The following is a 27,782-nucleotide window of genomic DNA, read 5'->3' as shown; positions in this document are numbered from 1 at the left end:
CTGGTCCAGCCTAAATCTAGGTTAGTTATTTTTAAAACCTAGATTAGACTGACAGATCTCTGTGATCTCACCGTCTTCGTCTGGCTTTGGTATGCGTAATGCCTTGTCTCATGCTGCTTGCGAGTGAAAATAGATGTAGCTTCTTAAAATATCTGGAAAAGAAAATTATTTTTGAAGTAGTCGTCAAAAATGTTTGCTGTCGCCCCTCCGTAAGAGCCTACTCGCGCCTTTTTCAAAATGTCAGTTCCCGTTTTGTAAATAAAGTTACCCAAAAAAAAAAAAACTCTCCAAGCATGCGTTACATTACGTGATGACGTCACTGATCAGGAAAGGCAGTATTTTCACGGCAGATCTCATTAAGCCTATGTGTTCATTTTTAAAACAGCGAAATACGTAAGTATGTTGTTGTACTAAACGCTTTAACGTTACTGCGTTGACAATATGTTGTTGTTTCTAAGTCTCTGGTCGTGAAGAACACGCTCGCTGGTTTATAGACAGCTAGTTTATCCTAAACAACTGAAAGCTGACAAGTTAGCGTTAGTTAGCTAGAAATCCGACCACCAAGCATAATTGTGTACAGCTTTCCGTTTCTTTTGGTTGAGCCCGCTGAGTTTACAGGCTTAAATTCTAGACTGCAGATATGTAACGTTATATAAGCCGTGGTAATATTCTTTCCCATTAATTTTAATGGATATCCATTGCCTGACAGAGACGTTGATTCCGATCAGCTTGAGTGAGACGACGTGGGCAGCTAACATGTTAGTAGCGGTAAGCTAACAGTTGTTAGTCGGTCCAAGTTAGATGCGCTTATTCTCAGCTGTCATTAACATCTTATCATTCCGGAACTGAGAGTGGACTGTGACACGTTGTAAGAGTGAGTAAACAAGACTGTCATAACATAATATGAAATAAAATAAGATTTTAAAAAAAATCGATTCGGAAACGTAACTGACAGTTTACACCTGCTGCACTGATGCTATTTGTAAGTTGCCAACTGCTCTGACACTGTGAAAATCCTGACTGTTCAAATCTTATTATATAAATATGAAAGTTATCTGACCTACTAAACAGACGGTTTCTTTTTTTCCCCTCTGTTTATCTTCAGCCAAAGCACAACGCCCTAGGCACACAGCATCCTCTGGCAGACATGTCATCCAGCAAAGCAGAGGCCTACCGCCCTGTCCCACGGGACTTCAACACCCTCATCCAGACATGCAGCTCCAACATCCAGAAGATCACACAGAACAGTAAGTGTGTCTGTGCTGCATCTCCAAGGGTGCAACAGTACATCTTTTAGTACAGAACCATCACTGTACAGTACATGTCATACAAAGTGTAGGTTGAACAACTTTACCCTATTCATGTCATGGATTTTCTCAAGGAACGTCATGTTGAAACTTAGGTTGAATTTATGGTACCTCGCAAAATCCTATATATACATATACACATTGAGGGATATTATATTACTCCTTCATTGGTTATAGTTTTTTTAATTGGCTAATTTTTCATATTTTTCACTGGCTATAATGTTGTATTCATTGTTTTCAGTTTTATTCTATAGGTAAATATTTGTACTGTGTTGACTTAAAGGTTGTATCTGATGTAAAACTGCTAGATGTAACACCCACCTGGATTCGACAAAACTACATTAATACTGCACAGAACCAAAGTTTGGTTGCAAGAAACTGAAAACTAGTGGAGATAGGATTTATTAGGTAAAAAATAACCAATCAGTGTGTTTACTATAACCATTCAGCAACAGTTGTTGTATTAAAAAAACGTGTTGCCAAGTTTCCTTAGGGTCTTTTTAGATGTTCAGGACAAATGTCAGCCCAATCCAGTGGAAAATATCAAATGAAAAATATCACGTCACTGATGATGTTTTAAGCTTCATTGGAAAGTACTTCAGTCTGACAGTCTCAAAGGTTTTACCGCTAAACTATGTTGTTGTCACATTGATGTGATTAGAAGATGGGCAACACTTAAGATATGTGACATGTACATTATAGTTCTATGTTTGTTGTGTTTGTTTTGGCATGTGTGCAGCCATGTACCTGTGCCGCTACCTGTCTTAGCCAGGACTGTCTTGTAAAAGAGACTGTTAATCTAGATGAAGCTTTTTTCCAGTCACAAAGGTTTAATAATGTATAAGAAAGCATCATTGTGAAACCAAGTGATCGTGTAATAAAAATAGCAATTATGATAATCATAATAACAGGTCTCAGTAGCATAAAACAGATTTCAGCAAAAATATTTATCTGTCTTGGCTTTGTAGACGGCGTGTGATGAATTTACATTCATTTGTATTTAATGCAGCATTTCTGGACAAAAATATACAGAGTGTTTTCCAGGATTGCATGAGACTATGGTGGATGGACAATGAACCCTGTAAATTGTGCTAAATTTACAGTTGAATGCATCAATGTGGTGCACTTTCACAAAAAGCTCAATACAGTACATCGTTAATAACATGAACACAGTGTTTGCCACAGTGTTACTGCCACACGCACCACAGGACTCTCACTGGCTGCTAACATTTAACTAACTTTTCTCCTGCCAATGTCAGTATGGATTTTCAGTGCCCTCTTGGTTTAACCAGTGCTACACATAGCAAGGTCCTGCCAGCCAGCTGTGACTTAAGGGATAGATATATCGCAGAACAATTTGCATAATGTGAGGTCTCACACTGAGCGCGTCAGTGTTTAGTGACATTAATCACAGTGTTTATTTTTAAGACCTGGATCGCCCAATCCACAGATGTTCCAGTATCCATGGGCATAATTGTGATCCGCACATCACTACTATGTTAAAAGTAAACATGTGCCTATAAAGTGTAATCAGATCAGATTATATGTGATAAAGTGAATAAAATTTAGGCCTACACTTAAAAATAAGATTATCATTCACTTGATTTGTAGTAAAATATATGTAGTTTTTGTTTTGTAGTTAGTATTCTGCATTATTTAGCCTGCTGTCTGTGCCCTACATTATATCCCATCCTGTCCTTTCATACCTGTTTAAATATGTTTTAAGGAGACGACAAATAGTTTTACTGGATGATCACTTTATTTTTTTTCAATGGCTTATTTCTGGAGAAACTCTAAAAGCTGGATCTACACCTGCTTTGCTGTGTGGTTTTGTGGTATGTGCGATTTCAGTTCCTATTTCGTTCTCTCAGTTTTGTCACTGACTGGAGATGTTGATGACTGAGGCACCTGCTGATAGACTGATTATTCAATTTCATGCAAACGATGTGTCTGTTACACACATTAAACTTCTTCTGGATTTTTTTTGGGGGGGTGAATCCACAGCCTTACATGTTTAACATACACCTGTGCATGATTGACACGCTGTGACAGTCTGTATTTATGCTGTGTAATGTGTCTACTCAGAGGCACAGGAACCATTTCAACTTAGAATGTGACTGTGAAATCATCATTTAATAACCGAAAATGTTACGTTTTAATGAATTTGTGAAGGTGAAAGTGATTTATTTCACTTCGCAAGTATCTTGCCCAACATTGGTTCCAGGAGTGTACTTGTATGATTTTGAACAACAGCAAACCATCTCTTTTAGAAGCAATAAGCTGCCAGTCAGCAAAGTCTGTCATATCTGAACATAGTCAAAAAATGCATGGGAGTTTAAAAATCATATCTAGAATTTGCCCCCTAACAGTAGTGGCACATAAAATTTTGGGTCTAAGCTCATTGACTTAAAGTGAGAAAATCTAGTGTCACTTATAAACACTGCTGACTTATAATTATTATTCCTATTAGCATACTCCCTTTGTAAAGGCACATCTAAAGGCTTTTAGATGACAGGATATTTTTATTCAGCTGTGAAGTCTACTCCACCTCCAGAGAACCAGCCACTGTCAGTAACCGCTACAGATGTGATAAAAATCCTGCTGCGAGTGAATATAAATAAGACTGCTGGTCCAGATAATATTCCTGGCCGTGTAGCAAAAACGTGTCAAAAAGCAAGCTGATGTTATTGCTGACATTTTTAACATCTCATTCTGATTGACAGTCACGCCTCCTCTATGTTAGTGGAGTTCCCCAGTGTTGTGTGCTCAGGCCCCTCCTGTTCACACTGTACACCCATAACTGCACTCTCAGATATCAGGGGAACTCTATTGTGAAGGATGCAGTTCATATCATAAGGAAAACCATAACTTTGGTGCACAAAGAAGTATCTCCTTTGCAACATCAGCAAAACCAAGGAGATAATTGTTGATTTTTAGAAAAAAGGAGGCAAAAACACACACGCCTGTCTACATCAGTCGAGCTGAGGGAGACCAGGTCAGCAGTTATCTGGTTCCCAGGACAGGAAGGCTCTACAGCAGGTGATTAAAACCACCCAGAACATCACTGGTACCATCTACAGAGCATCATTGACATCAGCAAAGTGAGACTTCTGCTCAGAGCCCAAAGGAAACTAAGACACAACATTCGCTCAAGCAACCAGACTATGGAGCAGCTTCTCTACCTAGACTGAATGCCCCTGAACTCATCTGCAACCCTCCATTTTCTAAAATGGATCTAGAAAGATGATGTATTTTGTTTTTTAAAGCCTTCTTTAAAAAATGAGCTTCACCCTGCACCTTGTATCTTGTATATTTCGAGCCATATTCATATACGTACGTGCATTGATATGCGCAGATGAGTTTCATTACAGGATCAAGACTTATCATCACCGTGTCTTGTTTTCATTACAGCTGCTCAGATCAAGAGCATGGTGAACCAGCTGGGGACCAGCCAGGACACCAGTGAACTCCACGATCGTCTGTATGTATCAGCCTCGTGTCCTGAAACTTCCATATTGTTTCTTCTCTCTGCCAGGCATTCACTTTTAACTAGTAAACCTGATGCCCAGAGATGTTATACTCGAAAAACCTCTGTTAAGAGGCCTCTGTCACATGCTGAAACTTCAGTATGATTCGACATGTGAAATTGACCTTTATGATTTCTGAGTCTCAGGCGTCAGGGTTGTTATCTTTGAAACACACAAAACTGTCCTCAGGGAGGTGTGTCTGACCAGTTTTTATTTGTTACTTGAATAACTTAAAAACTACTTCACTTTAATGTCCCATTCATTAGAAATGTGCTCCTTTTGTGTAGAATGATCTTGGGTAGTCCGGAGCTTTGCTTGTCATTGTAACTGCTGGTGTTTCCACAGGCAGCAGATACAACACTATACCAACCAACTGGCAAAAGAAACCAACAAGCACCTGAAAGAGTTAGGATCAATCCCTTTGATCTCTTCACCTTCAGAGCAAGTAAGTGTCAGGCTACATTTGTTTATACGTCACTAGTATAGATTAATGAGTATAGTAGAGACAGAGGTGACTGTGGCACTCCACCAAACTTAAAGTCAGTGGAAATTAGGATAGTGACCTTTTATAAAATGCAAATGACTCTTTCAGTCATCAGAAATTAGATTTAGGCCATATCCCGTTTCCAAGTTTTTACCTCTTCCCTTTTTTCTTGGGCCCTGTTGCCCCTCAGAACAGAGTTACAGGAGGTAGTGATTGAAATCTCCCCCGATGAAAAGGTAACAACTCTTTCAGCCCCTGATATGGCATCAGCTGCGGTCTTCACCTGCGCTGTTTTCTCTTGTATTACTGTGGCAATCACGGTATTATCACAAAGCAATTTGCTGTTTACCTGATGGAAAAAAGCATGGAAGCTTGCAAAAAAAGAAAACTGCTTCAATCCTGGCAATTGTTTATTGGCTAAACTTGGCCCAGAGCCGAACATGGGAGTTGCACAAATCAGCACCTAGCCAGCTAGTTAGCTGCTGGACCACAGCAAAGTGGGCTTGGGCTTTTTTTCATGCTTGTTATAAAGAAACGGACCGTCGAACACCAAAAGGATAAATTTCTCTTGGACCATTTCTCCACCCACCCTAGTAAATTAATAATCATAATATTCATAATAATGTTTTATGTATGTTAAATGTTATTGTGATAGTTGCTTTTTAGAAATAAATGGCATTAAATAGGCTGCGTGTGTTTGTTTAAAAAAAATAATAAATTACAGGTAATAATGGATTATGATCTTATTATGAATTTTTACAACCCTGTCCCCCATTTTGAAGAACACTTAGAAAGTTAAGGCAAAGTTAAGTTATGACTGGAACTATTTGGGTGGACTGCAACAAAACGGGGCAGGAAGTCTGTCCCTGACATAGTGAGTGAGTAATGAAGTTACACAAGTGATCGGTCCTGTGGTGGAGCCTCACCATTGGCTGTTGCTCTCTCAAACTGAAGTGCCAACATGATTTACTTACCGTAACTCCATGGTGTGAGTAAGAGGCAATCCTTTCAAGATACAATTATCATTACTCAAACAAGATTGCAACACAAAATGATTGTTGCCGTCCCTTTATTTTAAGTATAAAATCAAAATAGTATGAATCAGTGGAAAAATAAAACATCATAATTAAAGCTGTTGTATGAGTCCCTGTACCCCTGTGCCCAGTGTGCAGCAGCTGCACCCTCAAGGTGTTGAGAAGTTGCTGACAGTATACAGTATTAGTGTGTATCTGGTTAACCCGCTCAGAGCAATTTTAAGGAGTATGTGGCCTGCGATCTCCTGTCGCCAGCAGATGGTGCTATGAATCTGATTCAGTATTGGCCTGTAGATGTCATGCTTTGTTTTTTTTCCCCCCAAGACAGTTTTTGCCTAGACCCGCCCAACTGTGCTGTGATCAGCTACTGCCCCTGTGCGGTCATTGTGTTGTACTTGTTGCCTCTGTGAAAGAGTGTGAAAGGGCCTGTTTTGATCCAAAGCTCTATCATCTGTTTTTGCTTTAACCCAAACAAGTCTTCTCCTAATCATACTCAGAATTGTATCTACATTTTAATCTCAATTCAAAAATCTAATTCTACTTTAAAAATCCTGTGAGAAACAACAGGCGTGCACAATGTTGCCCTTTTTTAAAATTTATGGCTTCCACCATGGAGATTATGTTTTTGTTGGTTAGTTGGTTTGTCAGCAGGTTTACACAAAAACTGCTGAATGTATTTCCACCAAACTTGGATGGGGGATGAATCTCAGTCCAGAGCAGACCACATTAACATTACAGATACAATGAATGAGCTACAGATTTTTCTTATTTTCTGACATTAGTTTCTCTGGGAACAGTGCATGGATCTTGATGAAAAAAGTTTGTCTGGTTTCTGTGAGTGAGCACAGTTTGCATCAGATCCAAAAGAAATTCCCGATCTATCAGATTTAAATATGTTTAATTGATTTTGTATTGGGCTTGATTAAATGAAAGGAGGCTGTTAGGCCTTTTGCAGAGGTTTACGCTGTAATGAGTTGAATTCTAGCATATATTTTCTTTATGCAGGGGGACCTTATTATTTATGATGACTTATTTAAAATTATATTTTTGTTTTTCACCAAAAAAAGATGTGTCCTGTCTGTGATGCAATACAATTATTTGTTTCTTGATAAAATGGAAAGGATTTCAGTTGTGTTTTAGTGCCATTGTTTAGCGTTTTAAACACATTTGAATAAATATCAAGATAATATTACTAACATAAGTAACAGAGAAAATTTCAACAATACATTTTCATGTTGTCCCATACCTAACAGGGACATGTTAAATGCAGTGAATTGATTTCATTGGTCATTCACATTGATCCAAGATTCAAAGATTTATTCGTCAGTTCTGCCATACAGGCAGAATACAGGGCATACAGAAGATCGAAATGTCGTTCCCTGCTGCTCCGAAGCCACATGCAGCTATTTTGCTCCTCTGCAGTGGCTCCCTGTGGCTTTGCCATTTTACATGGAAAATTATATATATTTATAATTATATATATATATATATATATATATATATATATATATATATATATATATATATATATATATATTTTATATTATATTATATTATATTATATTATATTATATTATATATATATATATATATATATATATATATATATATATATATATATATATATATATATATATATATATATATATATATATATATATATATATATTATATTATATTATATAGGCCTACAGTGATTCTTACATTTTCCACAGTAAAAAGGATCCTGAGTTAATATGGTTGTGTTTTATGCTCAAGCCCAAGGGTTGATTGCTATATGTGGCTGAAGGAAAACTAAAATACATTTTAACTGTCCTGTGTTTTTATTGTTTTTTTTTTTTCATTTGTTTGGTTTTTTTTCATTTGACTGTTTTTCAGTGTAGGCTGCAACTATGTGTTTAATTTATAATAAATGAGGTTACTTTTTACTTCATTAATTTTTTACAAATACATATCCGCATCAGAGCCAAAATGAAATTTCACCCCTCGGCGCATCTAAAACTTTCACACAGAGGAGGATGCGGAGAATCGGTTCAGGATCCGAGCTCTCAAAGGGCAGTGAGAATGGGGCTGGGGATGTGGTCAGAGAGGCTGATATTAGGCAGGGGAAAAGCCTTGCATGCTCCTTTTGTGGGTTGTATAAACCAGGTCTAGTGTGTTGTTTCCCTTTTGTTGGAAAAACAACTTGTTGCTCTATGACCGGAAGCACATTCTTAAGGCCTGCATGGTTGAAATCCATCTGGATGGGTTGTTTGTTGCTCACTGATGGCAAGATAAAGTTCACTGAGTTCCTTACTTCTATCCCATTGTTGTTTGGAGTGGGAGGAATATAAACAGAGACAAACAGAATGGCGATGGATTCCCTCGGCAGATTATTATGTCATTCATTGTTTCTCCCGTTGCTCATTTGACTCTCATCATGAATTCCTCCTTGTGTTTCTAACTGGTGTCCAGAGGCAGCAAAAGATCCAGAAGGACCGGCTGATGAATGATTTCTCTGCAGCTCTGAACAACTTTCAAGCGGTTCAACGGCGTGCAGCAGAGAAGGAGAAGGAGTCAGTTGCCAGAGCAAGAGCAGGATCCCGCCTATCAGTAAGTAGGATAAGAGGTCAGATACAGAGATCACCTAAACAAATAAGAGAGAGCACAACAATGAGATAAACTTTAGTTTCAAGGCTCGTGTCATCATGTGTTGATCATCTTTGCTTTTGCTGACTTGACTGCCAATAGTGAGTTTTTCCCTTTCTTTCAGACTGAAGACAGTCATCGTGATGAAAAGCTTGTTTCTTTTGATAAGTAAGCATCATCATGTACTAATCATATGCATCATAAAAATAATTCAGATTCCACTGTATACATGCCTATTCGTTCAATAGGATACATACTCTGTAAACCTACTGCTGAGAGTTGAGCAAGTTTATAGTTGTTATATATTCTGTCACTCAAAAGATGCAATGTTGGAGATCCTAACTATTTTATGAAAAGGGAAAAATATTATATGTTTAGACTTTGGTGGGCGATATTGTCTAGGTAATGATAAGGAAACACTGACTTAATGAGGAACAACCCTGGCACAACTAGAGCCATTCTCATGCACCGTTCTAACAGTTGAAGTCTGTGCTGACTAAAATTAAGTCTAACATTTTTTTAAATATTTTTGATATTGTGTATATAAAGCCAAGATGACTGGGGTCCAATCACCACCCAGGCAGAGGAGGTGGCCATCACAGAGGAAGACCTGGAGCTCATCAGGGAGAGAGAAACCAACATCAGACAACTAGAGGTTAGCCTTTGCATATTTATTTCGAATATTACTAGAAAACAGTGGAAGTTTTATAGATCCCAACAAATAACTACTACCCTCCGCTAAAACTCACTGTCATATCCTGGAACCACACACACCTGTCACTGCTTATTCTACCTTATTGCCATTTGTAGTCCGACATCCTGGATGTAAACCAGATCTTCAAGGACCTTGCAGTGATGATCCACGATCAGGGAGAGATGATTGGTGAGTGGCAATGGGGTTGATAGTCCCGGGGTGATTTTTTACGTTTTATTCTCTATTCTAGTACAGGCCGAAATGCTTTTAATCTTTGCCATTGTAATCAACATCCAAGTCAGTATTTAAAGGGAGAAGAAGTTGTGATGGCTGCACCAAAAAAGAGACGAAACGCCTGAGATAGAACAAGAAATTAAGCTGCGAAGTTTCCTCTAACTTCATAGGTTCCCATCTGACCTTGCTGTATATTCTGCCCCGTAGATAGCATCGAGGCCAATGTTGAGAATGCTGAAGTTCACGTAGAGCGAGGAACAGAGCAGCTCCAGAGAGCCGTCTACTATCAGGTGAGTCGGCTGCAGTCTCTGAAAGAGCTGTCTGTCAGTGGAGTCCCTGCCAGCAACCAACCATGTCTCTGTTTTCTTTATCACAGCAAAAGTCCCGGAAGAAGATGTGTATCCTCGCAATAGTTTGTTCCGTCGTGCTCGTCATACTCGGCATCATTATCTGGCAAGCTTCTAAGTGAGCTGGCTCCGCACAACCAATGTGTCATTACTGTATTTTACTCTGCCTGCTCCCCCCCACCTGCAAGTTCTGGCTCAGAATCACTGATAACTTCACCAAGGTCAGCGAAGTAGATCAATGCAGAGGGATGGTTCGTATGGAAAAAAAGAAAACGTGCTCATCTGAACTGATCAAGCCTGTTTTTTGTAAAATAATTTTTTTTAAGATGAAGAATAGGATGGAGGTCTGAGGTGGTGTAAGGGAGCATTTTAAGATACGAGATTCCTTGCTTCTTTCACTCGCTTATTCTCTTATTTACTGTATTAACACTAACTGTCTCTGTATTTCAAATGAAACAAATGTTATTGGAAGGAGTTTCTCAGCAGGCAAAATGAAAAAAGGAAACAGGCTGCTTGTTGACTTAAAAAGAATCTGTGCTCTTTCAGGGGCTGTAAATTTATTTTTTCGTTACCTATTGTGGTGGCATCTTCTGATGTATAGTATGTGGAGTGCCTTAGGCCCCACTGTGGGCTCCTGGCCTTCATTGTAACATTACATGGGACTTGTATGACTCCTGGTGATGATGATGCCATGGTTGTAATATACTCGTTGTAAAATGAAAGCTTTATCACGTGACCAATCCATGTTTGTAAATATTACAATGTGCTGCATTATATTCTACTCAGAACATTATAGAGAATATAAATTACAGTATCAAAAAAATTAAACCCAGTTCTTCAATTTAAACATTTCTAAATTAATTTCTATGGCACCTGACATTATGCATAATAAATATCTTCAACACTTTTGCCCATCTGGATGTGTCATTTGTTTTTTTATTTTCATGTTCAATGTGCAAGCTGTCTCAGTGGTTCTCCTCAATGTAGGTTTGAGCCTAAATTTGGGCTGGAATCACCTGCTGGTGCAGGATGTGAGGCACACGGAACTCGGCGAGCCAGTTTGTAGTCTGTTTGATTAGTCGAACACACATATAGAGTATAGAACTCATAAAAGTCAAAGCCAAAATCTGGAAACATGGCTACATTCATAAAGAGCATAATTGGTTAAGAAACACAAGAGGGCGAACAAGCAGATCAAATTTTCGTTAATAAAAAGTACATTCAGTGTTTTGAAGCATTAAGACTTGATTCCAGATCCCACATGACTCCAGAGAGCATCAATTTGTTAGGAATTAGTGATCCGAAGATTACTGTTATACACAAAGCAATCCCCATGACACACGTTACCTGACACGACTAACACACAACTTTTAACCTAAGCCATGATCTTTTTTAAGCAAAGGGCCTTTCGTTCTTTTGAGGTAACAGGCTCTGCGACTTTTAGCCCTTAGGCGTTTGTCGGCACAATCCACACTTGTAATTCAAAGTGTAATTTTATGACTTGCTGAAAGGTGCGGTATATCAAATTCAGCCTCACTACCTATCAGCAACAAACAGTTTAACATGTAAAGGTAAATCGAAGTAATGGCATCTAGAGCAGACAAAAGTCTTGATTTTTGCTTTGATAGGTGGTATAGCTGCACATCCATGTTAGTGTATTTGAGCGTGCATGTCAGTGTCGGTACTAAAGAATTAATAAAGATTATTTCAAGTTAATTGCTTTCAAGTTAAGCATGGCCTCCCAGGCTGCTGAAAGATTGAAATTCCAAACAATCACATATCCCACACACCATATATCATCTGCTGTCATATAGCAAATATCATCTGTTATACGCTGAGCAAAAATGTAAATGCGACACTTTTGTTTTTGCTCCTATTTTTCATGAGCTGAACTCACTGCATATTGATTTGCCACACCTGTTTGGTGGGAAGGATTATCTCGGCAAGGGAGAAGTTCTCACTAACAGATTTAGACAGATTTGTGAACAGTATTTGAGAGAAATGGATCTTTTGTCTATACAGAAAAAAGTTTCAGATCTTTGAGTTCAGCTCATGAAAAATGGGTTCAAAAACAAAAGTGTCGTGTTTATATTTTTATCGGTCTATATCACATATCTGCTTATATATGTAATGCAATTACATAATATGACCACACTCCCCTGAAAAAGGCTATGGCTCCTTACATTTGAAACCCTTTTCTTCACAAAACTCAAGAGACAAACTGATATATCCTGTTGTCATTCCAGAAATTGCATGGGAAATGATCCTAAAAAGCCTATCCCTGTTGAGCCCAAGTTCATTCAAGGCTGAAGCATTTGCAGTACAGGCATGGCTTTGGGCTCTTTTGAAAGGTAATTGTCTGATTTGTTTTTTGTCCCCTTCAGTGATGGATGGGAGTTTGAACATACTGAATATTTCTAATCAAAACTAAGCCTGTAGGTTACCTGTAACTCCTCTCTGGAAATCACAATGTGCCCACATCATATAGTCTTAAATAGCCCAGCCCAAAAATGCAATTTTGTGTCCTCAGCATATCCCTGCTTGAGCCATACAGTGAAAAAAAAGGTGTCTGGGTGGAAAAAGAGCTGATTCAAAGAACAAAATGCACAAAAATTACATGAACTTGCATAATTTCTGAGTATAGGGCTGATATACACTATATATTGCTGGATTCGATGTCTTACTTGCTACGTCAATCATCCAGAGTCTGGCATGTTAATGGCTCAAGAGAGAGGTGCAAGAAGAGATGGTGTGACACTGGTCTACGCAATCACCCATTGGCTGTTTATAGGCTCTATGGTGGGTAATGAAGCTTCTATCTGCTCAAACGAGATGACAACCAAACCAAGGCAGCTGGTAGCTCCTCCAAGTTATGCCACATTTGAGGTTGTTTTACTGTAATTTTCTTAGCTTTATTACTGAAACACATACTGTTTATGGCAGAAATACTGTCATCGTCACTGGAGAAGAAGGCGGGGTGTTTTGGATTAAGACCATCATGGCCAGTGGTGTCGTTCAACCATCAAACCTGAGGAGGAAGTGTAGGAAGAGAGCTGAGATGAGATTCCAACTTAGTTTCAGGCTGCTCCTGGCTAATGTCTGGTCACAAAGGAAAATACATGGATAAAATGGGACTCTTGTGCCCACACAACCCTGTCTTCGCCACATACACACATGAAATGCATCAAATCATATACTGATGCAGCTCTCAGAGACTTGGGACCTGATTGGTGAAATCCTGAGCACGCACAGAGACGTTTGTGGGGGTTAGTGAAGCTCATCGTCATTTCACAGTCCTCAGAAAACTGATAGTGTACAGGAGATTGTCTTTCTTTAGGCTCTAAAAAGCAACACATTAACACATAATACCAACTGTGGCCACAACACACAGATTCACTTCGGTTTTTCATTGCTGTTCCTTGGGGCCACACACACTTTGAGGGGTCAGTGGGGCTCCACGGCTCCATTTGGACCCTGTGGGCCAACTGATTGAATCCTGCCACTGTAACAGCAAAGACTTGTTAGAGTTGTCTCTGGGAAAGATGACTGAACGACTGAGAGTATATATATAGTATATATTTCGTACTGATTTTTCCCACAAATCTTCCTGACATGTTTTTGGTCACTTTACGATCTGCACTAGAATTCAGGACTGTGCTGTTACCTATGCACGTCATTTCAGTCCACTGCTCCCCTCGCACACTGGTCTGCATTCTGTAGGTACACTGCAGAGAGGGAAAAAGGGGCCACGAGGAGTTGAAGTGTGGCGTTCTGGGAGCCACCGTGCTGTCGTTCACCTCAGCAGACTGTCTGGCTCAGCACCTGCTTCTCACACTTGGGGGGGTGAGGGGGGGGCGAAACCTTTGGTGTATTGATGGGGGAGGGAGCCGTGGCCTTTTGTGTAATGATGGGGGAGGAGTGTCTGTGTGAATGTGTGAGGAGATGTGACTGTACAGACTGCTGATGCGGGGGTGGGGGGCGGTTGTTGTGCTGAACAGGCCACTCCCCGGACAAAAGCGCTCAAAGTGACTTAGTTATGCCAATTATAACCAGTGCCGCTGTAACCCCCCGGAGACACCCACTTTATCATATGTCTGTGCACTGATTCGATACTTCTGTTGTGCTGAGTGTCCACGTTGCTGCTGAATCTAATGTTGTGTTTTCAAATTTTTTTTTGGCAAAGCTGAAAAGAAAAACAATCGTTTCACTCGAGTAGCTCCTGCAGGCGACTGGATTATGTTTTTGATCAGCTGGTTACTGGATTTTTTCTCTCATTCTAGTACATGTATTCAAAAATGTCAGAATTGTAAGGTGCCGCTGCAAACCACCCTGTGCTTCTGAGATGAGGCAGATCTTTTGGCCACTCAATATTTTAAATTAGTGCATCATTTATATTTGGGGGTGTGTGATTTCACCTACACTGCAACAATGTGACAAAGTGCCACATTATTTGGGAAAAATTGGTTCATTTAAATACAAGTTTTCTTTTATGTCTTCTTTCTGTCTTTTTGCAAGACTTTTCCAAGAACTTTTGAAGAAAAAAAAAATGCCCATAAAAGTTAAATCCAGTTTTAAAAAAAGGAACGGTTTGGTCCATAAAGATGGTTAATGTTGGCAAACTTTAAATTCCACAGCGGTGCAGATGTGTGATGATTTATTTTGAACTTTTGTCAGAGACAGGCTAAACATAGTTGGATTCCCTCCCCGCTGGAACCACGTCCTGACTCCAGATCTGTACAAACACAGACACAAGACTGATACTGATCTTCTCATCTTCACTCCTCACTCTAAGGAAGACACTGAGTCAGCATGTTTTACAAGAAACTGAAATATCCCTGCAAGAATCTGGACACTTTCCTCCTCTGCAGTATGTTGTGTAGCAGTCTCTGTGGCTCCTTTATGTCCTAAAACCTGGTTGGAGCTCTCAGAGATGCCGGGTCAGATCACCACTGCTGTGAGTATCAGCGTTGCAACCGCTCCAGCTGCACCCATTTGCCTATTTGCCCATTGCCAGCAAGTGCAGAGAATGGCGGAGCTTAAGCTTAATCAATTATGTTGCGTGACAGCTGATTACAGGACCTTGTTTCAAACGCACCCACAATGTGTGGCCTACAACAATCCATTATGTAACAAATGGCGTCCAGACATGATCTCAGCAGTCTCCACCATCTGTCACCGAATACAAATGTCACCTGAATTCAAATTCATACATATTCATGGGAATTGATTCTGATGACTTCAGCCAGCACACGTTCCTTTTTTCATCTAAGCATTGTTTCAAGCTGCTGAGTGAAAGTGAATGCATGAATCTATATGGAGCAGGGACCCTTGGTTACTGATGGTGGAGCTCTGCCATGATCAGCACTTCCGAGAGCCCTGATTGGTGCAGCCTGCTCCCAGCGTCATCCTCATTGGCCGCTTCTCACAAATACACTTGCCTCATTGCATACAAAGCCTCAGCCTCCTGTGCATGGGGGGTGGGCGGGTGTTCGGACTGAAAAGCCCTCCGTGCTGTCTTACAGGCTGGGTGAATCAACATAGACACTGGACTCAGGGTACGTTATTATAAAAAACACATGATGCAGCAAAAAGACAAAAAAAAAATAACCGTGGAATAAAAATATATATTCTGCAATTAGTATATAAACAAAGCATAAATACGAATAAAGCAATATGAGGAAAATATAGAAACACAGATATAAATCCTAATTGCAAATGTATGCATATAATCTACTCATATGTGTAAAACAGTCAAATAAATGACACCAAGGCAAGGCTGAGGGTTGGTGTTAATTTAAAGGACCGCTCAGGAAATTTAAATGGGCAGAGAAAGATCCTCATTGGCTGATTCTTTTCTGCCTGAGTAAACCGAATAATCAAACTGCCTTTGTTTTCATGGCTGAATAAACTGAATAAACAAACTGACCACAAAGGAAAAGAGAAATTATAATGTTTAACTTTGTTTATACATGGCGGACCCTGCCACCCCTCTAGCCTCAAACAGTGTTTTGGGACAGTGTTTTCCTCAGATAACAGCTTGTTTGTTCACTGATGGAACAACCTCTTCAAAACTACATTGTAGCCCTTTAAACTATGGAGGGTCTCTATGTTTTAGGCCGGGTAGATGTACACGTATAAGTTCTAGCTCTGTTAATTGTGGCAGTGGCCTTTTTTATAGAAAGCAGTACCTTTCAAATATAAAATCAGCCTGAGGTGGTCTTCATTGCAATGGTGGGTTCTAACCAATTCTTAAGTATGGTTTTCTTTCTTTGCATTCAGCAACACCATTGCTCCTGGGTAAAAACTGTTCTTGAACGCGTTTGCAGAGTGGGTGAACGGTAAGAGCAGCATAACATGCGCAGACAGTTTTCTAAAAGGAGGAAACCTCTTCCCTTCCCCTCTAAGTTCCACATGATCCAAAGTTTTTCCAGCGACTAAACAGAGGACTGCCCGTGGATGTATGTCGGAGGAAGCCTCAATTACATGTATTGTCCTACCTCCTTAAGAGTACTTGGGCGTTCGATTTAAAATCACAGTTCGAGATTGATAAGGGGCAGTAACTCAAGCACTCCACTGGGTGTAGAGGAGAAACATGAATGGAGTGAATGAGGATGTTTTCCTAACTCGACTGCCTTTCCTCTTCCCTGAGCCTGGGTTTCTTCTTCCACTTGTCGTTTCATGTCGACCATGTTAACTGGCTGGGGAGTTCAGGCAGTGTGCACCGCTGTGTGGAGCTCTGTGGATGGCTTATGATCTGCAGCATTCTACCTGCTTACCCAGAAACACATAAAAAAAGCTTTCATTACAAAGTCACAAAGTCATTAAGAAGATCAGATGCATGTTTAATGGAAAAGTAGCACAGCAGAATTGACCTGCACGGAGAAATGTGCTTCTGAGAACCTTCATTTTGTTTATTTTGCCAATCTACTCTAATGCAGTAGGTGATTACGCCACATCGTATTTATCTTTTGCACTAAGTAATGTTAGCAAAGACTGTAATTCGACCGACACAACGCTGTAGAGGGAGAGATAACTACAGTAACAGTATGAGAAGATGTGCTGTGCTGTGTGTATTATGCGTTCGGTTCAGTTCATCAGTTAATAAACTTGTCGTACATACTGTGCACAAGCAAAAACATTTTTTGTAGCGGAGGCATATGTTAGGAGACGCAGTTTCAGTCTTTCCCCTTTAATCTCGAGTGCTGGACCATGAACGAATTGGTCATGAATGAGCTGCAGCGTCTTGTTCAGAGAGGAGTAAGTCCTGGAGCCAGACCTAGGATAAGGGCACCTCCACAGCGAGCATCTGGTGATTAGGCCATGACCCCATGGAGCTTGGCCAGGCACAGCCAGAAAGAGCCACATGGAGCCCCTGTGGGCCCACAACCCGCAGAGCTTGCTTTACGAATCAGCTGCCGGGCAGAAGTAGGAACTTCAGTGTGCTGACTCCATGTACGTTGATTCAAGGAAGGTTAAAATATCAGCCTCTTGTTGAGAGACTAAAGGATTTTAACGACACACACTGCAACCAATCCACATGTTTATCGCCTGACATGACAGATTATTACTAACCTTTTCCTTTGAGCTGCTCACATTGAGTCAGCTTTTTGCAGCTCACTCTGTCTTGCTTGTTCTAATTTACATGTAGGGCACTGAGCAGACGCTTTTTTTTTTCTTTTTTTTTGGCCCAAAGCGACTTGTGCACCGCGTGGTGGCTGCCCAAGGACACTTTGACATGCAAGAGCAGGGGGATCAAACCAACAACCTCCCAACAACAAGATGCTGGCTCCGACCCCGATCCACAGCTGCCCACTACATGCCTAACTCAAACATTACATATTTATGTATGAATAATTTAATGGACAATAATAATTGTTTTCATTGTATTTGTTTTCATTTGGCATGTGTTGATACATTCAAAAAGCAAATCAAATGTATCAATTCCAACAGACTTTTCAGTGACAACACATCTGCTAAAAATGAATAAAATAAAAATAACAACAATCTTTTTTTTCTGCTGCTTTCAAACGTGGTCTTCCTCCATAGTAAAAGCTAATAGTTTTAAACAAACCGCTCCTGCAGTGGAGGATAGGGGGATTATGAATATTGCGCCTCTCCTGCCTGCCTGCCTGCCTGCCTGTCAGACAACACTGAGGGCAGAGAGGTAGCAGCCGACGGTCCGCCGCTGGTACCCAAACACATTGTTAAAAGCCGCCCGATAAACGCTCAGCACTGGTTTATATCTCATGTTTGTGAGCAATACTGACCGCTGAGCATCCGTTTTCACACAGGATCTGTCCTCCCGCTGGATTATCACCACAGAGCCGGGTGAGTGATTTCTCCTCCATCACCCTGTCAGCGACCACAGACAATTTGTTGACATTTTTTTTTTTTTTTTTTTCACACTGAGCGCCATTTGCAGACAGGTATACCGCCCCCTTTATTATTCGCACTGTGAAACGCGCTGGTTTTTATTATGAAACAAAACGCAGGGAAACCAGGAAAGGTATACCACACACAAAAAGAGAGAGAGAGTGTTTAAATGAATCTTCCTTGTGATAATGTAGTGCTGGGTGGAGGGAATGGAGCGATGCTGTAGGCCCTGCTCATAGGAGCCAGAGCAGCTGTGAAGTAAACAGCGACGCTCACTGCAAATGAAACCGTAACCATACACTGTGCATATATGTGTCATGCATTTGGTGCGTTAGGTATCATAATAACCATCGCTGTCGCTATGTTGTGATCAGCCTCCGTGTTATCCAGTGGTTGGCCGGTGACATCTGCTTTTTTTTTTTTTTTTTCCCAGACTAAACCATCATGGAGACTGTTGATTGTGTACAGTGACGGGGTCAGCACAGAGCTGAGGCTTAGCCTGTCATCATGACTGAGTCTGGGGTCATGATTTGATTAACTAATGCTGCACTGGATTGAAGCTCTGTCAGTAGATCTAAGTTATTATAAGAATAATAATTATTATTGTCATTTTTATCGTTATTGTTTCAGGCCAGTGGCGAAACAGGTAATAATAAAAAAAATCTTTTATCAAGCACAATTTCAGTTACATCACTGAGATGTTTCTCAATTACAGGTGAAATTACTGATATTAAAATAATACTTAAGCAGAAGTAAAAATTCTCAAACACTGCTCAGTATTAGTTACTTTTAAACTGTGTCAGCTCTGCACCCACAGCAGGCTTCTGTTTGCACACATCTTCAGTCTAACTTGCCCGCTGCACCTGCACTTTCCTGCTCAGCGCTCATCAACCTGGGCCTGCTGCACAGGTCTGTGCCATATTTTGTCTGTTTGTCAGGCTTCTCATTGGCCTGTTTGTGATTGGCTGCTCAATACTCAATTATGATTCTGATAAGCAACTAAGTAGGTTTCATGGCCTAATGCACACTTAAGTACAAGTAAAATTACAAACTTGAAATTAAGAAAAAACTCTATAAGTTAAAGTTGCTACCCAAACCCAAAAATGACTTAATTACAGTCATTTGAGTGGATGTAATTAGTTACTCCCAACACCACCTACAGGCACACTGACCTGTCAAGACGCAGTTGCTGCCTCCTTCAGCTTATTGCCTATCAAATAACACAAAGACCTATTTCAAACAACATAGCCTATAAAAAACTCACCTTATTTAACCATGTTACTTTCACATGATTATTATGCTAGCAGTTTCTATTTTAGCTTATCTATCGATATGCCGATATAATCATTGATATAATGTTTTATATGTGTGTGTGTACATATATATGTATATATATTGTTTTTCACTTATCTCAGAATTCTTAAGGCATGCCTTATGGAACAACAAATTAAAAAAGAAAAGGCTACATAAAAAAAACACCTAGGTCATAAGAAAACTTAGAATGTACAAAATTTTACAGTAAACATCACAATATTTTTCAAGTTTATGAGCTGCAGTAATTAGACAAACTGTATAACGCTGTGGCGCACCGACCTTTCAGATTCCACAGGGCACGTATGTGTCACATGCTCCCAGAAATGAGTTGATGTTAATGAATCGTCAGTGATTAATTCCTGAAAAACCATGATACAAGGACCTAAAAGTTGACAATGAGGAGTCGACAGGGAACAGACTGGATGATACTGTATTAATGAATCATTTGGTAATGATAATTTCGCTCTGTGAAATGACATACTGACCACTTTGCTAATGAGTTGTTCCTGATTAACTATAAACCAGATGCTTAATGGCACGAGCTAGAGATGACTCATTAATTACTCATCGCTAAAACATCAGTCAATGTTTTTCAAGGCCAGTGAAAAATAATACTGAGTAGTTACCAAGTAGACTCATTAGATACTTTACTAATCTACATCACGGACGAACAAAAACAACGCAAACAGGGATGTGTGTCTTTGTTTTGCTGATCCTAAGCAGTAGATTGCACTGTATGACTGTATGCAGCTCGAAGATCACATCTGATAATAGATAAGCAAACAGTATTGTAAATACTGCAAATGTAAGAGGGGGTACATTTGATAACAGGGTATCAAAATTGCTTAACCATGTCCATGTCATATCCTTCTCCTCCTCTCTCTCCTCCTAGTCAGGCAACATCAGAGCCTTACTCTCACCTGAATCTGGCTGTACTGCAGAGAAAGGAAATTAAAGCCTATATCCATCTTTTGAAAAACAGGCATTTTCACCGCCTCCAGATTTATCACACAGGACATAACAGAAACAAATGTTGTGAGACATAATGCAGATCATCAATACCTCATGTTATCTCCACCTCAGCTGTCTCGCCTCCTCTGCTACACGTATGTGTGACTGCCAATCAGAATTCTCTGGGGTCTCTTTGTGAGGAAGTCCAGTATCCAGCTGCAGGGTGTTGAAGCCCACAGTGGTCAGTTGTCCAATCAGCTTAATGGGTGAGATCGTGAATGCTGAGCTGAAAGTCAACAAAAAGCGTTCATATGTAGCCATTGTTATTTTCGAGGTGTGTGAAGACTGAGTGAAGGGCAGTAGATATGGCATCCTCTGTGGTTCTGAGAGCATGATGAGGGTCCAGGCTGGCAGGGATGTTGTCTTTGATGGGCTGAAGAACCAGTTTCTCAAAGCACTTCACCGAGATGGGGGTGTGAGCCACAGGGAGGTAGTTGTTAAGCACTAGACTTTTTTTTTTTTTTTTTTTTTCTTTTTGGTACAGGGACAATGGTTGGCTATCTTGAGGCAAGGAGGGAACAGTCTCCTGTGAGACTGAGGTGTTAAAAATGTAACATCGCCTAGCTGATCGGCACCTGTATTTTTAGCACACGGCCAGGTGTTTTATCTGGACCAGCAGTGTTATTTATATTCACTCTCGGCAGGATTTTTCTCACATCTGCTGTGGTGACTGACAGCGGGGTGGGGTAGACTTCACAGCTGAGTGTTTGTGGAGGAGATCAGAGCGAGCGTAAAATGTGTTCTGCTCATCCTGCAGTGTGGCGTCACACATGATGGGGGCGCTCCTGCTTTTGTAGCCTGTAACATTTTGAATCTCCTGCCACCTATCTTCAGCGCTGTTGGTGTTGAGGTTCCTCTCCAGTCTCCGTTGATGTCTCCTCTTTGCCTCCTTGATGCCAGCTTTCTGTCTTGCTTCCTGACCAATGGACCCTTTTTTGGGTCTGAAAAGAGCCTTAACCTCTTCATTCATCCAGGCCTTCTGGTTTGGGAATGATCTGTCTTGTAGGTGGATGTTACTTTAGTAGAAAGTGGCAATGAGGCAAAAAAATAGAGGAAATCAAAGCTGTGATCAGCGATGAACAGGCCCTCGCAGTCCACATGCGTCAGGGTGTGCCACATAGATGTATTCAGGGCAACACCCTCTACATGTTTGAGCAATTTGGAGTAGATGGCAAATTGTATGTGGAGGGTATACTGAGTTGATGGTTTTATGGCGATGTGGAGATATGTGTTTTGAGCAAAACGCACAGGAAGTTGTTATTTAATAACTTGAGTATTGTTTGGAATATCAAAATTCTTTTAATAACTTTTTGTCAGGAGAGTCCACAGATGCTGTGTGCAAAGTTTGGTGGAAATGGGTGAAATTGCCTGGGAGAAGTTCGAAAACGTAGGTTTGCCACATTTTGTGAATTTGCGATGGCCTGCATGACAAGATTCAGCACAATTCAGTGAACGCGTGGTTATATGGTTTTTGAATGTGCGACAAAGTATATGTGAGTTACAAGCCAAAACACACCTCCCTTGATTATAGCGCCACCTGGTGGTGGAAATTGAGGATGACAATAGACTATGACATTTTTCAGCAGGTGTGACGTATATTCCAAGTTTGGTGAGTTTTGGCAGTGAAAAATGCAATCATTTGGGACGAAAAAGTGGTAATTCGAAAAACAATAGGGACCTCGCAGGTCGACACTTGCTCGGACCCTAAATATCAAAAACATTGTGAGGAATGAAAGAGCTGGAAATAGAAATGGAAAGTGAGAGGTAAGACCACAGCAGCCCTACACACACACACACGTCTTACCTGTCCAGCCTGTCTGACATTCAAAAGTGGCCACACTCCATGAATTTAGCTTAATCAGGCGAGAAAAGGCTGAGCCCATTGATGCCTGAAGCTTTTTCTCACAAATTTACTATACATGGGAAACTTATTTTATTGAACTCCTCCTAGGTAGTGAAACCGACCTGCAAGAGGAGAAGTTATTAACAGAGTTTGGATGACACAAAAATTGTTCAGTCAACAATTTCCTGTAGTTAGCATTCAGAACAGGAAGTGTAGAATTTCTTTGCAACACTAGCTTTGATTATTTCAAAATTCAAGACTTCCGAGCTTTAATGAGGGTCTGTGCAAATGTTGGCACCAGTCAGTCCCTTGGGGTATAGAAGTTCAAATCTCATAATCAGATGTGTGGATTCGTAGCTTGGCATTTCAGTAGATTCCTTCAATATGGTTATGATCATTTAAAGCGGGCAAAAAAATAAACAATTTATGACATTTCACAATCAAATCTTCTGAAAATCACCAAAATTCGTACAAAGCACAACCACTTAATGGTAACAAAACGAAGTGCGGCGCTCTGTATTTTTTTTTTTTAATATGAAAGATGTATAAATGTCTTTATCTCCACAAATCGAACTTCATATGTTACCAGTTTTGACACAGACCTACTCTGGGTGGTACTTATCAGTGGTGTCAAATTGTAGTTTGCAGTTATAGTAAGTATTTTGCCATCACTTGCAGTTTTTAATTTACTTTTGAATTGTTTGACAATACACTTGCGGCCAGCAGAATGACGTGTGGATTTTTTTCTGAATTTTATCACAGCAATTTTTTACTTCCCTCTATGAGATTACATAGAGTGACAGTTATGATTTCAGTGTATTAAAACTATGATAAGCGTTTTACTGGATTGTGGTGTGGGTGCTGATATTACTAATTACTATCAGTGTTTTCCTATTATACCTGATGTTAATATGTTTGTATAATTTTACTGCTGTAGTTGTTGAGTTTGAGCATACTTTACTAGTTTATATGTTATTTGCTAGTTTAATCCAAAGCAAAGCATCATAGGATCATATTTTTGTTGTTAAAGCTGTCCTGCAAGAACCACATATAGATATAAAGTCACAAGTTATCACAAGTTCAGAAAAACTGACGTCGTGTTCTCCAGCTAATCCAAGAGGGTCAGGAAATAGTTCGTTGAGTTTTAGTTGGAGGATTTTCTCAACACATAAAGGAACACATTAACATCAGTATCAAATGTTTTGCCTGTTTTTTTTCTGACAAATGTAGGGAAAGGGTTAACATTTGCCTCCCAGATGTAGTGGAGTAGAAGTGTGCACTAACAAGCATGATGTGACAGACAGTACTACTGTATACAGGACAGCACCGTCCAATCTTAGCAGCCATTCTCTTTTAAACGCTCCTCATTTTTCCTTCTCTTTCTCTTCTCCTTCTCAAGTTCTTCTCCAATGGTGATGGCATTATTTCTGCCATAAGCAATACGTGTTGCAATAACAAAGCCAAAGAAATCGCTGTTAAAAATAGATAAATTTAGCTTGATATTAGGAGCCACTGGTCGCTGCATCTTCATGCGCCGCTGTTGCCATAGCATGGTTCCCTGTTTTTCTTTAGCTTTGGCTAGTATTTGAGTGAAGTTACCTATTTGAGTTACCTTTGAGAAAATGTGTATTTCAAGATATGTGTCTAAGTATGGCCTTGTGTGAATGGGCCCTTTCCACTGAACAGGCAGCGCAAAGTCAAGAGCATGGCATGATGCTCTTAAACTGTACTTTTATTTGTTTTTCTATTGGAGATTGGTTTTGTGTTGATCTAGACAGCGATATGTTTCTTTGCCTTCTTTTTTTCTAAAATCAACAATCAGCTCCTTGGTTTTGCTGACGTTGAGCGGTAGATTGTTATCTGTGCACCGCTTTGCAAAAATGATTGATTTCCTCTTGATATGAGCTCTCATTGTTGTTTATAATGCAGCTGACGATGATGGTGTTGTCTGCATACTTCACAGTAGAGTGCTCCCGATGTCTGGGAGTGCAGTCATGCGGGTACAGTGCGAACAGGAGGGGGCTGAGCACACAGCCATGGGGAACTCCGGGGTTGTGCACTAACATAGAAGGGGTTTTACTACATATTCCAATCCATAATGGAGCCAATATCCAGTTGCAGAGTGTTGAACTCAAGTCCAGAGTGTTTAGTTTTCCAATCAGCTTCATGGGTGAGCAAACAAAACAAACAGCATCTTGATATAGCAGAACTTTCTCCAGGTGTGTGAATACTGAGTGGAGGGCAGTTGATATGGCTTCCTCTGTGGTTCTGTTGGTTCTGAATGCATACTGGTGAGGGCCCAGGCTGGCAGGGATGTTGTCTTTAATGTGCTGGAGAACCAGATAATGAAAGCACTTCATCGGAATGAGGATGAGTGCCACGGGGCAGACGTCTCTCGTTGTGAGGGTGATGTATGTTAGTAGAAATATGTTAGTAAGAGCATCGGCAAGTTGATTGGGACATGGTTTTTTGCAGGGCCAGATGTATTATCTGGACCAGCAGCCTTACTCATATTCACGCTCAGCAGGATTTTTCTCACATACGTCGTGGTTACTGACGCTGGCTGTTCCTCTGGAGATGGAGCATTGTGGGAGAAAATCCCTCTGAAATTGGGTTCTAAAGCTGTGGATTACGAGGTAAAACTAAAATAATACTTGTGCATGCCCTTTCAGTGCCCTTTGTTCAGGTCTCAACTTATATGCATGCCTTAACATATGAAACAAATTGATCCCAAACAAAAAGGAACAAGTCTTTATGTGAAAGGAGGTCCCCATTTATGTGTACGGGGTGTTCACGTGTGTCGTTGTTTGTGTGTAAAGTGTAAAAGGATAGGTTAAAGAAAAGAGGCTATATGGGTATACAACCATCCTCTTCAGTAGACTTTAAAGATGACTCACGGTTGAGATCGAAGCGAGCATTCACATAACTCCTGGAGAGCTGTGTGCGCGATGCATCGATGTCTCCCTTTGGCATCTTTCTGAATTTCCATTGGATGCAGAACTCCATTAGTGCTCCTGAGTTATGAGACGGTGCTGTCCATCGCAAAATAAAACACCTTATATCTAAATAGGCCTTTTTTCTATCAATTGTTCTTCTCACTCTGTCTGTCTCATGGCACTGGGAACAACAGTAACGTCCGCCAGATGCTATCCACACATACGGGCCATTTTGTCCTCGTGCGCCTTATGATTGCAGCCCACACATCAAGAGAAACGGCTGGATTTCTTGCACAGTATATTGACTTCATGCAGTTAGTTCCGTTATCACAACATGGTCCTCTACAGTCAGAGATTGATACCATGTTCACTCAATAGCTGCAATTTCCCCCTCTGTCTTTATCAAAAGTTCCTCAAATTCTATTAAGACATTCTTTTATTTTCCAGACTCGAGCAGTTTGGTGGGCATATCTCATCAGCAGAACATTTGGCTCCGCTTGTGAGACATCTGTTTTTGGCATCGCACATTATGGAGTACTGTGTGGCCTCTTGCACTCAAAATAGTGTTTTAAATATGCTGTGCACAAAGATCAATACATTTATTTTGGCTGTTTTGCAAACAGTAGTGGGCAGGACTCTCTTCTCCTGTTGCCGGCTCTGCCCAGTGTTTTGCAAATGATCATATAGGATGTCATCGTACTTGATTATGCCTAAAAAAAAAAAAAAAAAAAGACTCTTATCTGGCTCATTGAGTCTGTGTGTCTATCATACTGTTTTGTTTTTTTTTTTTCGTTTTTTTTTTGCTGTGCGTTCTCCCATTTCCAAGAAGTTTTCATGCACAGTGCTTCTGTCATGCTCTGTCAAAAGCTTTTGGATTTAATGTTGGAAATTTTTGTCCCATCTGTGGAATTCAGAGGTGGATTTTTTTTTTTTCCTAGTTTGAAAGAGAACAGCAAGCATGCAAGCCAAATTATATATGTATATATGTTTCCCAGTCTGGCCTCATTATTCACAGCCAAAAGGAATGTCAGGTAACTTGTGAAAGCCCTGCCCCTCTGCATCTTTGGACATTTCTGTTACAACATCTGTAAAAATAGGCGCTCTATTGGCCATGGTGCGTACAAGGTTCACCATGTTGGAGTCATATTATCCAGCCATAATTCTAAAAAAAAAAATAGTCTCTGATGTTTTTACACTTGTGCTCTTTATCGTTCACCTGCTGCTCTGATTCTGGGGTGGGGGCTGCGTCACCCTCCTTCTGTCCAGCGCCGCTAGCTTTTCCCTCCCTGCTGTCATCTGTAAGCTGGGTTTCCTCTCCTCTCCGGCTATGTTTGAAATCACAAGCTAATGTGATGCCTACCTCATACTCAATCAGTGTACTATTAAGTATGATATTACCAGCGGACCACTCACATGGAAGTATACCTATATCACATCACAATGACCACATCTCCGTTCTCCGTACAAGCATGTGCCGGCGACTTTTGAAAGGAAATCGGCGATCACAAATTGAAATCAAGAACATGTCCGCCACTCACTGTAGCCTAATATTTTCCAGCTTTATTTTGAGGCAAACCCAAGATAAAAGGTCAAGAGACTGTTGGTGAAGGCTGTTGTTTGTGGTTCACGTTTGAATTTCAAGTATAAAGCATTAAAGCTGAAGTGATGATTAGAATCAAACATAAACACAAGTGGGATTTTCAGAATGTTAAGCTTTCTGGCTAAACTTAAACCGGTCATTGTATTTTTTTCCTGTAATGAGATACTTCTTAACCAGCCACTTGATATCTTGAGTCTGGATATTATTTCTTCCATCGCTGGTGCGTGCTGTATCCAACATCTTGATCTGTAAAGGCCCGGTCAGTGTCGGGACTATGCGCTGACCTCTACCCACACAGATGCAGTGTGAGGGGAGGGGGATGGGGGTTGGGGAGGGACTGGGAAACATCCAGCTTCCACATCAGCCTTTAATCCCACACAGGCCCGATTAATTTTAAAGCCGCTTTCAGTCCTTAAGCTCACTTTCAGCACTCTGACACAAGACACCATG

At 40.4% G+C, this 27,782-nt stretch overlaps 2 protein-coding genes across 9 annotated transcripts in view; both read left to right on the top strand.

The window, feature by feature from the left end:
- Window positions 1-244: 244 nt before the first annotated feature.
- On the top strand, window positions 245-11,168 carry LOC119016615 (syntaxin-12-like). Of its 3 annotated transcripts, none has more exons than XM_037092615.1 (10): window positions 245-393; window positions 1,106-1,247; window positions 4,719-4,788; window positions 5,180-5,279; window positions 8,807-8,944; window positions 9,105-9,148; window positions 9,530-9,635; window positions 9,791-9,863; window positions 10,116-10,198; window positions 10,285-11,168. In XM_037092615.1, exons 2-10 carry the CDS (start codon window positions 1,148-1,150, stop codon window positions 10,375-10,377), a joined length of 807 nt encoding a protein of 268 aa, XP_036948510.1. In that variant the 5' UTR covers window positions 245-393; window positions 1,106-1,147; the 3' UTR covers window positions 10,378-11,168. The 3 variants fall into 3 exon arrangements, with proteins under 3 accessions (XP_036948510.1, XP_036948509.1, XP_036948511.1); XM_037092614.1 differs by lacking the exon at window positions 245-393 and adding an exon at window positions 742-768; XM_037092616.1 differs by lacking the exon at window positions 245-393 and adding an exon at window positions 743-874.
- A 7,265-nt stretch (window positions 11,169-18,433) lies between these two features.
- epb41a (erythrocyte membrane protein band 4.1a) overlaps window positions 18,434-27,782 on the top strand; it is a 49,566-nt gene continuing 40,217 nt past the window's right edge. For 3 of the 6 annotated variants that reach the window (XM_037092607.1, XM_037092605.1, XM_037092606.1), the window contains exon 1: window positions 18,739-18,761. Coding sequence is in view for 1 of the 6 variants with exons in the window: in XM_037092608.1 (XP_036948503.1) it covers window positions 18,732-18,761 (30 nt within the window). In the remaining 5 variants the exon portion in view is untranslated. Of the gene's footprint in view, window positions 18,584-18,728; window positions 18,762-25,410; window positions 25,433-27,782 lie in introns of those variants that run through there. The other 3 variants (XM_037092603.1, XM_037092608.1, XM_037092604.1) reach the window with 3 other exon arrangements.

This window comes from Acanthopagrus latus, chromosome 3, assembly GCF_904848185.1.
Source record: "Acanthopagrus latus isolate v.2019 chromosome 3, fAcaLat1.1, whole genome shotgun sequence".
Classification (NCBI taxonomy): Eukaryota; Metazoa; Chordata; class Actinopteri; order Spariformes; family Sparidae; genus Acanthopagrus; species Acanthopagrus latus.
This window is presented reverse-complemented; position numbering and strand designations above follow the sequence as displayed.